Genomic DNA, 14,450 nt, shown 5'->3' with positions numbered 1-14,450 from the left:
TTTGAACAGAAGATAGAGCAGCTAGAGGGGTCACAGGTTATATGGCGCCAACGAAAGACGACCAAGTAACATGCTATGTCATCGATAAATATTACAGATTTCTCTGGGTTTTAACATTGTTAGCTATAGTTGTGTACTGTCTCAAAAGTTTCTAAGGTAAAGTCGTTTTAGACATTTTAATGCAGAAATATTACATATTATATCTTTAAATAGAGACAATGTGCATTCATTTAATCTTTTAAGTGCAGATGAGTTTTTCACATATCAGGATAGTAAAAACATACTGTAAGCATAGAAACATTTCTTAAATAATTACCTTTCTCTTGTAGCCACTCTTCTACTGGTCTGGCGTATTTGAAAGGAATTTTCTTATTGGCCATTTGATAGCGTTCAATGTCACTGTTCCCTTTAAAGTTTAAAAAGACATTTATAAAGACATTTAATGATCATCAGCATCATGTCACCGGGAGAAAATAAACATTTACAATAGGTTTAAATGATTTTAGCTGATTTAGAATACATTTTTAGTAAAAACAAAATAAAAAAAAATAAAAAAATGGAATTACAGCATAAGTAATGTTACTTTCTTAATGTCCTTATTTGTGAACAAAGATAGATACAAAGATATAACACTTATTATTTAATACATGAAGCAAATAAAATGTAAATATGTCACCATTCCACACATCACAATAGTTTCATTCAATCATTCCTAACCCCACAAAATGACTCACTATCAGAATTTGATACATTCGGTCCGATACCGTTTCACATTCATCAGAACTTTTTTGGCTTCATGCCAATGCTGTATCTTGTTCTTTTTTTCCACCCATGGTCTGTATCCTTTCATTCACGCTGATGAGCCATGAACGCGTCATGCGTCTCCATCTCTATAGTGCAGCGTTTCCATCTCTAAGGACATCAAATCACAGGCAGCCCCCACAAACCATACACAGGTAGCTTATTAACCGTTGGTATTGGGCTACTTTTGAAGTGTTTCCATGGTTGTGAGTCTACTTGTTGGGTAGACCAGACCTTATATTCCTTGCAACTTATATGAATCATATCTATAAATAAAAATCCATATTGTAATATTAAATGGAATCAATTATTTATTCCCAAATCCCATCAAACGGACGTGCTCCAGTTGAGCCTGTACACGGACATAGGAACACACACACACACACACACACACACAAGGACACTTACAGAGTTACCAACTAGTGGACTACTAATGGAGGACAACAACAACAAGCTAGCGCGGACCGCTGATTAGCTTACAACGTTAGTATTCGGGGCACAGGGAAAGTAAAAACAAATCGCTATTTATACCACTAAAAGGCTCAAAATATCACCACACTTCAACGGTAGCATAATGAGGGTGCCTAAATGTCAACCGAAGCATTGAGAATTTTGTAAGTGTACAGACAGTTTATGCGACAGAGTGGGTACACATCTGTTAATAGGTTCGTTGTGCGCCGGAATTGTCCTTTAACAACTAGTGGACTACTAATGGAGGACAACAACAACAGAGTTAACAACTAGCGGATTATTACCAGAGGACAACAACAACAGAGTTAACAACTAGTGGAGTATTAACAGAGGACTACAGAGTTAACAACTAGTGGACTATGGCGGACAATAGAGTTTACAATTAACTTTAGCGTACTACTGAGTTAACAACTAGCAAGATAGCAAAGCTAAATGACAAAGCAAAAGGTTTGGGCGTCAGTAAATTGGTCTACACTTTAGCAGAGCTATATTTATTTATAATTATATAATGTATGTTCATATCAATGTTCTCTGTATCTCTGAAGCTTAGCCGGCCGCAGCTCAAAAATCTCTACTTCTGTCCTCCAGTAACATGACTGGAGGACGGAAGAACTACAACGTACTTCAGCGGTGGTAGCAGGGGGCGCAATGCCAAATTTTCCTCTTCTCTTCTTTTGCGTTGCAAACTAGCTATATTTCCATCAGTGAGAGGATGTTATGGACAAGATGTTTTACAGTGTACATTTCAAAGTGTTGTGACTGACTCGTATTCAGCTGCCAGAGAGAGACCGAGTGAGGTTGCAGATGCAGTGGGGAGGATATGGACGGCCGCAGTGAGCCATTTAGAACTTGAGTTTCCGAGAGCAAACACAACTGGTGGTGCCTTTGCTCAAATTGTCCTTTGATGCCAAAAACTAAATCATTATGCTGCAATGAATGTCAATGTGGGCAGTTTTTGCCATGTTTTAGCTGGATACTCTCGCTGACGACAGCTCTCACAGGGCTGTATGTGCGTTTCTTCATGTAAACAGAGGTGTGCTGGAGACCATCTTCAGGACCTTGAAGATTAACTGGAAAAGACAACCAAGACTGGCAGGGCAATTTTGGGGCTGTTTTTGTCATTGTATTTTGGTCTGCTTTCGAAGGAGTGAGAGCCGCCAGTGAACCGATGTTTACCAGTCAGCTGTTCAACGACGAGCCAGGACAACAGAGAGAGACCACGGGGGAAAAACAGTTTGGAACTGGCATATTTTCCCATCTTACTCTGTGAAATTAAGATTAATTTAGAAGTAAGAACAAAGTTGATGGTTGGGGGAACAGTGGAAGAACTAACTTAGGTGGATTTGATGAGCCTTATTTTGTTTCTGTACAGTTTGAATAAAGTGTGTTTTATGATGAGTTAACAGGTAGTTAATCTAGTCTTTGTTCGGTGAAAGAGACCAACTTGAATTCAGAAAGTGTACGGTTGGATTTTTCTGTTTAGGTGTAAGAATATGTCCTTTGTTGAGGTTTCTCTAAAAAGCAAACAGAACTAATCAAAGTTGCCTTTGAGCACAATACATCCTGGTACATGTAAGCACAGCTGCCACGACTCCATGAGCTAGAGAACTCACTTTCTCAGTCAATATAGCACACACCTTTAATATACTACATATACCATCAGTACTGATTGGACATCCACATTAAAGGTGGTAAATGTTCCCAGACCACCAAATTTCAAGGAGAGCTGTGCCACAGACAGTTGCAGTTTCTGTTGGAGACCAACAGTGGTCAACAGAGTTCAAATATAACACAATAATAATGTTGATGGCTACCTTAGTGACTGGGCCAGTAAGCCTATCATTGTTTTTCACAAATAGGCTGATTTATATTTGCTAATGATGTTGGATTCATGTTAAGACATTTAAATATTTCAATAACTTTACAATAAATTAATTAACAATAAATTGGTGTCCCCCCTGCAGTAACTCTGAGGACCCCCTAGGGGTCCTGGACCCCCTATTGAAGAGCTCTGCGTTAGACAGTTAATTTAATGCAAATTGAGTGGGATTGGTGTACTGTAGGAAAAAGCTGAGTAAATGCCTGAGAAGTGCTGGACATTGGCTGTATGGACAGGGTTTTTTGTGGGTGTTTTACTCCTTCAATCTTTTACTGCACTGACAGATATACTCCATCATGTGTTCACTCAAAGTATTTTAAAGCACTGTTTAAATGCTTAAAAGCACTAGTTACACACAAGGTGAAAACAAAAGCAAGACTTGAACAGATAAATGAATGTTTGTTCTGTTGGAAGCAGATGCTGCCCAGTGACCTTCTCAACTGTTTCATAATGACGTGATCCTATTACCTTTTTACACATATTGTTATACTTTTTAGTAGTAGGTCAGATTTGCAACAATTATGATTGCCAACATATCTGTACAGTAAAGATGTAAAATAAAGATTATTAGTTTCAGATTAGATTGATTAATAGATGTTGTACCTGTTGGAAAGTGTTCATTGATCGCCCAGTTATCCACCTGCAGTGTAGCATTGCCACCATTCCTTGTGAAGCGAACAACATGATACTTCCCATCATTCACTGGGGTACTGCTCTCCTGCACACTGATATCCACTGTCCCAATATTAAATGTCACTCCAATTTTGCCTTGTTCCTGAAATAATAAAACAAAATTAGTCATTTCATATTCTCCTTCATATAGCGTTATTATTTAGTAATCAAAGCCTTTAGTAAACATGACATTGAAATGTTTTATATTGTGCAATAATGACAGATTCACACATTTGTTTACAGTAAATAAATAATAGTCAAGTTCATAAAGTCACTTGCTTTGCATTCATTTGATTCCCAATAAAGATACACTGATAATAATTGCTTTCCATTGTTATTATGTACTTAACAACAGTTCTGAAATGCAAAACAATAGAATTTTAATTGTGATAAAACATGTGATTAATCGCGATTAACTATAGAAGTTCAGTGATTACAATTTTGTAATCGTTTGACAGCCCATATATATATATATAGTCTATGTACTCCTGTACCATGATAAACTGTGAAACCACCAAAATCTTAAAAAATACCATGATACAAATTCCCAGCACTATGGGAAAGGTCACGAGGCTTCTGTTTATTATTCTATGCTTATGCAGAACCTGGAGGATGGAGCCTGGTCAGCCCTCAAGACATGTGAAAGGGATTTGAATATTACACTAGATGATGAGGAGTGGGAACTAAAGAAAAGCTGAGATATTACCAACATAAATGAGAAAAACTCAGAGAGAGAGAGAGAGAGAGAGAGCGAGAGAGAGAGAGAGAGAGAGAGAGAGAGAGAGAGAACTTACTATGTGCAGCATAAGATAGTCCCCCAGACCTGGTGCACTGTCAATCCTGACCAGGATGCCATCTTTCAGGGAGGTGCTGAAGCCAACAGTCAGCCTGTCCGTCCTGGTGCTCGGTCTCTCATTGGCTGGCCACTTGAATCTAATCAGGCCTCCTCCTTTGCCAAAGATGTACGTCGTCCCAGCTGAACAGAGCAGGAGGAGGACATATGAATAATAAGTTTAACTCTGAACTGATGTCATGTAGTGGTAAGGTGCTGTATAGGGCTGCACAATATTGTTTCAGAATCGACATTGCGATGTGTGGATGTGCAACGGTCATTTCTTAGGACATGCGAAGTTACAACTTTTTTGCTGCTTGATACAAAATGAAAACTAACAGCTTTAAAAAGGTACGTATGACAGTACCTAGTGACATACTGTAATTCCTCAAATAAAAAACTGTAGTCAATTAAATGCCGGGCCTCTGATAGTGGCCGGTGTATGGTCAACACAGACAAATAAAGGCTGGCCTTAAATTAAGGCCGGGGAAAAATTAGTGTGGCTAAGTGCCTTTCATATAATATTAAGTAAAAACAAAATTCAAGTTCATCGTAATTTACAATTCTACCAATTTAACTTAACAGATCCAACAATATATTCATGCTTTTCTCCACACTTTGTTTTTCTGGATTATGGTACTCATGTAAAATATTATTGTCCTACCGGTATTTTAGTCAATGTGGCTGTATATGTTACTCAGCCAAGTGTAGTTTGTAGTAATGTACAGGTGCCAATAGATAGCAGTAGCTACATTGGATGTAACATGGGTCAAATGAGACACAAATGAGTGCTAGTGACAGACTTTTCAACAACTTGTTGAAAACGAACTTGAGGAGCATGGCACCGAGACGAAAATTTGATTTAAAATTTAAACAAAAGAGTTTTAAAGTATACAGAAGAAAACTCTGCGAGACATTTCAACATTGACCCCAGGAGAATCCGATACTGGAAGAAACAGAAGGATGAGCGGACAAGATTAGCCGACAAGAGCAGAGCACGGCTAGCTGGAGCCCTTCTGGCTGTTGTATATGGTCATATTATATGGGACAGTGGTGGCCTAAAGGTTAAAGAAGCGAGCTTGGGACTGGGAGGTTGTCGGTTCCCCACACCGACAGGATAAAATGTGGGTGGGGAAAGTGTCCCTACCTCATTACCAAACAATGATGTGCCCTTGAGCAAGGCCCTTAACCCCAACTGCTCCAGTGGAGCTGCTCAGTGGCCAGCTGATCAGACTGTGGGTGTACTGGTTGCAAATGAGAATTTGTTCTCAATTGAATTACCTGGATAAATAAATATTTGATGATCTGTCCACTTGGAACACTATGGCTTTTAATTTAAAACAGTTTATTTAAAACAATTATACTTATCAAACAGATGGAATTAGAAATAAAAGCCTGTTACCTTCTGCAGTTCAGCTAAATAAAGGCCCCGGTTTTTATTTGAGGAATTACGGTAGTTCTATGGTTTCACAATAACTTCAGTACTTTTCAGATGGTCCGTTAAACATAGCATATAAAATATACTTTTTAATTGCAAAATTAGTTTGGTTCTGTTCTCATTACTTCAGTTTGAAGCAGGTTGGCTCCAGTGTCTTCTTTAAAGCATTTGAAAGGGGACCAGCGATCAAGGGCCATTAGCCCCTAAAATAGTCATTTCATGGACTGGCTTAAAGGGTAAATACCATTTTTTTCAACCTGGACCCTATTTTCCTATGTTTTGTGTCTAAGTGACTGATGGGAATTACTAGAATTATTGGGTCTTTGTAAATTATAGAGTGTGGTCTAACCTAGTATCTGTAAAGTGTCTTGAGATAACTTGATAACTGATTTGATACTATAAATAAAATTGAATTGATGGGAACAACAATCTTTGACATTGGTCCAAGATTAAGCAAATTGGCTGCAGTCGGCAGCCGCAAAACAAGATACAATGTAAGTTAACAGGGCAATTGTCCAGCTTGTATTTACCTTCACAAAAGTGCTCGTTTTGCCACTGACAGGCGCCGATTATTATTCTAAGTGTCTGACAACATTATGGAAAGGATTTCTAAGGAGGTCGACCTGTTAAAGAGTAAGATCCTTTTTAAAAACATCCACGAAATTGTGTTCGCTAAACCCACCAGACTCCATGTAAATAAACATTTTAGCATCGTAAAATACACTTAATTCAAAGTCGACAAACAAAATAAAAACTATGAAAAGCCGTTTTGGGTCGTCTTTCCACTTTTCCAACCATCAGTTTTGTTTGAAATAAACACATGGTTTACATGTGAAAATGTGTTGGCTCTATACACGCTAAAAGTATTGTTTTAAATGGAGTCTGGTGGTTTAGCACTAGCAACCTTAGAGCTGTTTCTGGTTAAACAGGAAGATCTCAAAAAGGTTTTAAAAGGTCTCTCTGAAGGCATCATTTGCATAATGTTGTCAGACATTTGACACAAAATATTAATCTGAACCTTTCATTGGCAAAACAAGCACTTTTGTGAAGGTAAATACAAGCTGGACAATTGCTCTATTAACTTACGTTGTAGCTTGTTTCGCTGCTCCTGACAGCAGTGAACTTGCTTAATACTTGACCCCCAGGTTGAAAATTTTTTTTAAAAAAAAGGTAGTTACCCTTTAAGTGGTAAGTTTTGGCACTCACACTGTGTTGTTCCTCCTCGGTTAGTTTTTACAGGCCAGTCGTAAATTGAGGGTTTGTCACTTAACTCCAGTAGTGCCCTAGAAATCATGTGAACCGTTTCTGGGAGAAGTTTGTCACTTAAGAATTTGAGATTTAAAAAGGGTTGGGCCCCATGTGGCTGTGACAACCCCAGCCAAAAACCGTGTTCTCATCCCCAACCACCCTTTGTCCATCAGCGTCTCGTACAGATGCACAGGTCTAACTGACAGACACAGAAACCAACAGGATGAAGAGAATCATAAATAGAATCATATAATTGATCTGATACAACAGCATTTGTAATTTGCATTTGACCATGTTCACCATACCAAGAACTTCACCATACCACCCACAAGGTGACCCTAAACCTGAAAGTTCAATAGAACTCTTTTGAACATGTTAGGAACTCTTGAGCCCAGTCAAAAGTCCAGATGGAGTCAGCACATCGCTCATCTTGTGCATGCATACAACTGTACACCCAATGAAGCCACCGGGTTTTCACCCTATCTTTTAATGTTTGGAAGGGAATGACTTTTAGTTATGTAAATTGCACCCTAGAACTTGGCGGGATTATAATAAGAGGTGGTGACTAGATTTAAAAAGTATTCAGATTTAGCCTTTCTTACAGCTGAAGTACATTTATTTCTGAGTTGTCTAAAGGACAGCCAGTGTTGGGGGTCACCAGTGCATCTGGCACGGGTCCAAGCACTATTCCTATTATTGAAGAGGATAGATAGCTCATGAGTAGCCCATGGCACTAGGGCGTGCTTGTTTACAAATTAATTAAATGTAGTTCAAAAGAGTCGAGAGTGACCTCAACATCATCAAACTGGCCCATATAACTCCAGTCCCAATCTCTTAAATCCCCCAAAAACAGCTCTGCGTCAAACTTTCTAAGGTTCCTCTTGGAGACCACCTGAGACACTGTCTTTTTTACCCTCACATCCCTCACACAGACAATGGGGCAGTGATCGCTGGCTCCTAGCTCAAAGACACCGCTAGTAGAATATTTGCCAGCCGTGTTGGTGAAAATTAAGTCTTAGAGTGTGGATTTGGAGTAATCTTTAGAATTTGGTGTAGTTGGCTCAGTTGTGATAATTTTAGACTGCATATGAGATTTTTAAACTGCACAGAAGCATCACTCAGCCAATTCAGATTTAGGTCACCAAATATAAGTAATACATCAGCAGAATATTTAGAGAGCATATTCACTAGGGAGCAGTGTTGGGGAAGTTACTTTTAAAAAGTAGTGTTTGCTCTTTTAAAAGCAGGTGTCTCTGGCAGAGACTGAAGTTAATTATACAAAAACTATCTTTGACCATAAATCCAATCTCTGGTTTATCAGTGAAGTGTCTGAACTACACTGCAGACTGGATTCTCTCCTCACAGAGTGACGGCTGATTCATTATGAACGAGTCCAGCGCGGGTTGAATGCACATCAGCAGGTCATTGGCGTTACACGGTGTTAGCGTATACATATATAATGTAATGTCTGTATCGACTTGTACCGGTCGCGCAGCCACGATGGTCCATGCATTGTTGTAGACACATGCAGCCTCTTTTCTGGAAAGCCTTGCGTGTCCGTGCAACCGACACAAGTCCACAGCGGTCCGCTGCGTGTATGTGTGAGGCCATCTCCACCGCATCCATCTGTGAGGTTGTCAGCTTTGTGTCTGCCTGGCTCAGAGCGCCGTCCAGCAAAAAGCCACGAAGCTTAAAACGCTCTCAAAAGTTAGCTTTGGCTGCTTCTCGCTTGCCATGATCACTCTGCTACCAGCCTCTGTCACGTCCCGTGTGGAGCTTGTGAGCGTGCAGCTGAGAAGGCAGTATCGCTGTCAAATCTCTCCCTGGGAAAAGTAACGCTGCGCCGAATTGAAAAAGGAACCACGCTTCGCTACCAAATTTCTCAGTAGTAACACTACTTTTTACCCGAAAAAAGTAGTTACGTTACTGTAACGCCGTAGTTACATTACTGTAACGTTACCGTAAATGACGACGCTGTACCGGAAATGGCTGTCATTCATTAACATTATGCTAGCGTAGTTCCCCGGGGATTAGGGCTCTTTTCAAATTTGTATATTACAACTATTTTGCTAACATTTGTTAAGGTCCTAAGGGGTATGACTGTTGATGGTAAATCTTGACTTTGCTAGGGAGTCAGTAACATGTGATTCAGCTGAGGGAGGTCGGTGGACTGTCAGTGGGTCCGGACCATGATGGACCTTTAGAGCTAGAGATTCAAAGCAATTAGGAAGAGAAACAGCATTTAAAATTGACACTGAGAGACAATATTTAACATATATTCCAACTCCACTGCCCCTACCTAGCTGATCTATTCTATAAAAATTATACTTATAGAGAGCCACATCTGCGTTATCTATATTCTTCCCAAGCTATGTTTAGTCTATTCAACTAGAATAGTTAGATGGTCAAAGTGTTTAGATGGATTATACCAAGACCCTTGTGCTTTTTAAAACTCAATGGAGTAAGGAAAGGGATAGAGGTATCAGATACACTAGGCCCATTAGCAGGAGTTGGTTGAAGAGATATTTTAATTAAGTTAGAGGAATTACAACCACAAAGTTTATTAACAAAAGACGATCCTAGCCCAAAGGGGAGTCTATACGTGTGAGTGGAACCATTATCACAGGGACTGGGATCAGGGGAACATCAAAGTTTGAGAGACCGATCTGGCCTGGAAGAAGCATGGGCGGGGACTGTTTCAGAACTACTCTGAAGCTTTGACCAAGATTACTTTTTCAAACAAATTAAAGTTTTGAATGATTCCCAGGAGACATCTTTTGGTTATACTGCTTTTATGTGACCCAGATAATGTAATAACACAGCCTATGAAGTAAGCTTGACAATACAACATTTATCGTCATCAATACTACAAAGCATGATCATTTACAAAAAAAATTCTATTTCTCTGGCTCGAGACAGCTACAGCACAGCATTATTGGAGTTGCTACGGCAACAAATAACAGCTGCCACTAGCATAGCTTTAGTTTAACAGTCCGACCAATAATCATTTATATAAATTACAATTTGGCATATCTAAACAAAGTCAAGATTTACCATCAACAGTCATACCCCTTAGGACCTTAACAAATATTAGCAAAATAGTTGTAATATACAAATTTGAAAAGTAAGAGCCCTAATCCCCGGGGAACTACGCTAGCATGATGTTAATGAATGACAGCCATTTCCAGTACAGCGTCGTCATTTACGGTAACGTTACTAATTTAACAAAGCAAAATAGTAGATTAAACACAATAGACTGACTAACTACCTTATTAAAACACAAATCAAGGTGCTTTGGTGGATTTTTTACGTTTGACAGCCGTGGGGCCTCTGGTAGGAATCCATAGGATCATAGGATAGCTACTGCTATTTGATACTACAGCAGGCATGCGGGTATTGTAAACGTGTTGGATGGATGCAAAAATGTAACTGCGTTTAATTGCGATTAAACAAAGAAACCGCGATTACGTAAAAAAAATTGCGGTCATACAATTATGTAGTAATTGTTACAGGCCTACTGCTGCGAGTTGGGCAGGCAAGACGCTCCGCTTCTGAGTGGCATGGGGCGTAGTGGAGGAACAAAGCCGCGGTGCAAGTGGAACGCAGTGCAGGAGCACCTAGTGAAAAATAGGGGTAACTTTGAAATGCTGTAGCTGAAGTTGTTGTTTCTCCTAAAATCTATTTCTCCCTTTTGAAAAACAGTGAAAGCAAAGACTGTGCAGTCTAATGCAAGAATTATGTCACAGCTGACCCTGCGCTCCATGATTGATGATGCCTCCAGGGGAATGAAGAGGGCAGTGACTGAGGCCCTGAGGGGAGTTGACCATATTGCCACCACTACTGATTGCTGGTCTGCCAGAAGGCGGAGCTTCATTGGAGTCATTGCCCTTTGGATTGACCCTGTCTCAAACAATGCTCAGCAGCTCGAGACTGTAAACAGCTGAGAGGTTCACACACATTTGATGTTTTGGCAAGTGCCCTGAGTGACTCTGAGTTTGAAAAACGGGGGAAGATTGTGTAAACAATAGAATTCTTCTCTGCCAGCAGTCAAAACACAAGATGGCACCAAACAACTGGATGGGTATTTGGCTTGTTCAGTGTGTTCACATGGACTCATTCAATTTCTTCCCAGCAGTGTGCAAGCTTTCCGTGAAGCTGAACACTCAGAGGAGTTACAGGTAGAGACCTGCCTCAGCGGCCTGTGAAAGACTATTTAGCATCGCAGGTCTTGTCTTCAGTCCAAGAACAGCAAGACTGGCAATTCTTGCAACTTTGATTTTTTTTTTTAGGATGAACGGACACCTTTTGGGTTGTTACCAGCTGCTGGACATAGGTGGTGTGCTGCCAGGTAGGTAATCACATACAGGAAGGCCACAGTGCAGCTGGATACTTTACAAAATAAAACAAATTTCAAAATAAAACAACCAGGTTTATGGTGATTTTGACTGTCTTGACTTCTCAGCAGTGTCTACAGCGAGACACGCGATCAGGCACAAGGAGAGAGAGACTGACGGACAGACACACACACATACTCACGAGAGAGAGAGAGAGAGAGAGAGAGAGAGAGAGAGAGAGACGTTCTGTAGAGTGGAGAGGAGAAAGATCGCTTCAAAATATTTTGAGTTTATGGAGAGAGACCAGGCTGAGAAGAAAGCATATTAAAGACCATGTTAACGCCAAACTCTACAGCTTGCAAGAAAAACAACAACTGCATTATTAGTTGTTGTTTTTTTTAGGCAAAGCATCCCAATCTAAGAAATAATCATTTCTTTGTCTTCCACGATAAAACAAAAGCCCAACTTTCACTGTCAAAAATCATCATCACATCTAGAAATTTTATTCTTTTTTTTTTGGTAAAGAAAGTTGGTTGGTCTGGAATTGACCAGACAAACAGAATGATTCTTGGTTATGTCAGCACACATGAGAAATAATCAGAGGACGTCCTCTGCTATAAAAATGAGTTCCTTCAGGGCCCGGTTTAAATCTCTGGGGTGGCTGTTGATACCAACACAACAGTTTTATCAAAGCAAAATTAAGCACCACCAAGACGGCGCCTCAGCAGAAATACACAGCAAGGCCTGTCACATTAACATAAAGTATGCTCTTCAGAAATGATTAGCCTCTCTAATCTCAGGAACTGGTTAAATGACCTATCCAGTGTGATGCATGGAACCCATCCCCCGCCATTTACTCTTTAGTTCTTGCTGTCTTGTTTTTTTTTACCTCTTGAACTTGATTTATGCAAGGCGGAACAGTGAGGTGCAAAGATTACACAAACAAAGACCAAGGCAGACGGGCAAGGTGAAGGTCAACAAACACATTATCCTCCAATTATCAATAGTGTATTAACACAGAGGCAAACCAGGTCCCATCATCCTCTCTTATCTGCACCAACCCAGGGAAGGAATAAAAAGCTAAAAATATAAAAAATATAAAATTATATTAAGCTTTATCTCCTGCCCCTTTTCAAACTGCTGCTATCCTGCCACTCTGAGACCCAGCCCATCATCAGGCCAGAATTAAAGTTGGGGCTGCTGTGCATAAAGACTATAGACTTTATAAAATATGAACATAGTCTCCCTGAATATAGCTGAGAGTGGGCGGCTGCCATCCTGGCAGTGCCTGACGTTGCATAACTCCCAGCTAATTTAAAAATGGGCAGGAGGTGGGGCATAGATGGAGCTGAGGCAGAACTGGTTTTTGGCACTTCCACATTGATTGATGAATAGTCTTGGCGCCTGTCTCTGTCACACAAATGTTCATACCTGGATTGAATTCCAGCAAAGGTACACTTGTAGAGATGTCTAGAGTATGGTTTTTGAGTATATTTTAATAGATTGGTAGAAGATGCTAGATTCTAGCTAGAACAAACCTGGTGCCGTTCCTAATTAACTGTTCTGCTGTGGTTTCTGTCACACTTTATTTTATCAATAAATAAGATGTAATAAGTCATATTGTATCAAATTAGACCTAACTTCTAAACTAGAAATAATGTGTTCTTTACTGGATAGTAAACAAATAGTTATACCCTATTTAGACACCATACACCTAAATTATGCTGTAATTAGTACATTAATAAAATGTAATAAGCCTTACTTTGTATCAAATTAGACAAAAAATAATTTTCTGTCTAATAATGTGGTCCTTATTAGACAGAAAACGTCTGAGAATGGTTATACCGTAATTACAGTAGACACCATACACCTAAATGATTATGTAATCAGAAACTAGGGATGCACTGATACCACTTTTTTTTTTACCACTAAGTAAAAATACTTACATTTGGGTTCTTACCAATACCAAGAACCTATATGAGTACTTAATAATCCCTCATGGGTCTGAGAGTGTTTTCACACACACAGGCCTGCGCTGATATTTAACGTTCCAACAAATCCCTTTTCCCCTGGTGCTGAAAACATCCCAAAGGTGACACTGACATCTGAAATATATTGTGATATTGGGGTTTTAGCTGCTAGCTAATGCTAGCTTGCCGCTCGCTAACTGGTCAGCCAAACAAATCTTTTAGCTTTTAGTGGGTGTGATTTTGTCCACTCTCTGTTATACATGTGTGACATTAGATATTTAATTAATAGGGAGATCAGTACTCACGGTCATTGCACTGTGTACCAGTGTAGGAGGTCATGGAGCAGTCACAGGTGTAATTCTCCCACTGCTGGATACAAATCCCCATGTTGGCACAGGAGTCCTCCTGACAGGTGGTGCTGGGACCTGTGGAAATCCAGACACACACACACACACACACACACACACACACACACACACACACACACACACACACACACACACACACTGGAGGCTTAATCATAGTCAGTACATGACTAAACTGAACCAGAGACGGTTTAGAACCGAGACGAGAAACTTCCTGTTTCTGTGCCATGTGGGGTCCGCCACTGCCACGCCTCTTTAGGAGACTGGCGACAGGTGCTGAGTGGATCAATTCCAATGGGAGAAGTGAACAGATTATGAGCGATCCCATACTCACCAAAGTAAATATCTAATGTTAGCAAAAGAAAATATTAATGAATTATACAAATATACCTTTTCATCCATCCATACAATGTCACTACATTTTCAAACAAGGCTATGCC

The 14,450-nt window shown here is 39.9% G+C and overlaps 1 protein-coding gene across 1 annotated transcript in view; it reads right to left on the bottom strand.

The window, feature by feature from the left end:
• Positions 1-14,450, bottom strand: part of nrxn3a (neurexin 3a) — a 240,667-nt gene that overhangs the window by 44,186 nt on the left and 182,031 nt on the right. The window contains exons 19-22 of the mRNA XM_078277724.1: positions 13,951-14,070; positions 4,618-4,799; positions 3,755-3,926; positions 317-406 (exon numbers count right to left, since the gene is read on the bottom strand). Coding sequence (XP_078133850.1) covers positions 317-406; positions 3,755-3,926; positions 4,618-4,799; positions 13,951-14,070 — 564 coding nt within the window. The remainder of the gene's footprint in view (positions 1-316; positions 407-3,754; positions 3,927-4,617; positions 4,800-13,950; positions 14,071-14,450) is intronic.

Source organism: Sander vitreus, chromosome 20 (genome assembly GCF_031162955.1).
Source record: "Sander vitreus isolate 19-12246 chromosome 20, sanVit1, whole genome shotgun sequence".
NCBI classification, from domain to species: domain Eukaryota; kingdom Metazoa; phylum Chordata; class Actinopteri; order Perciformes; family Percidae; genus Sander; species Sander vitreus.
This window is presented reverse-complemented; position numbering and strand designations above follow the sequence as displayed.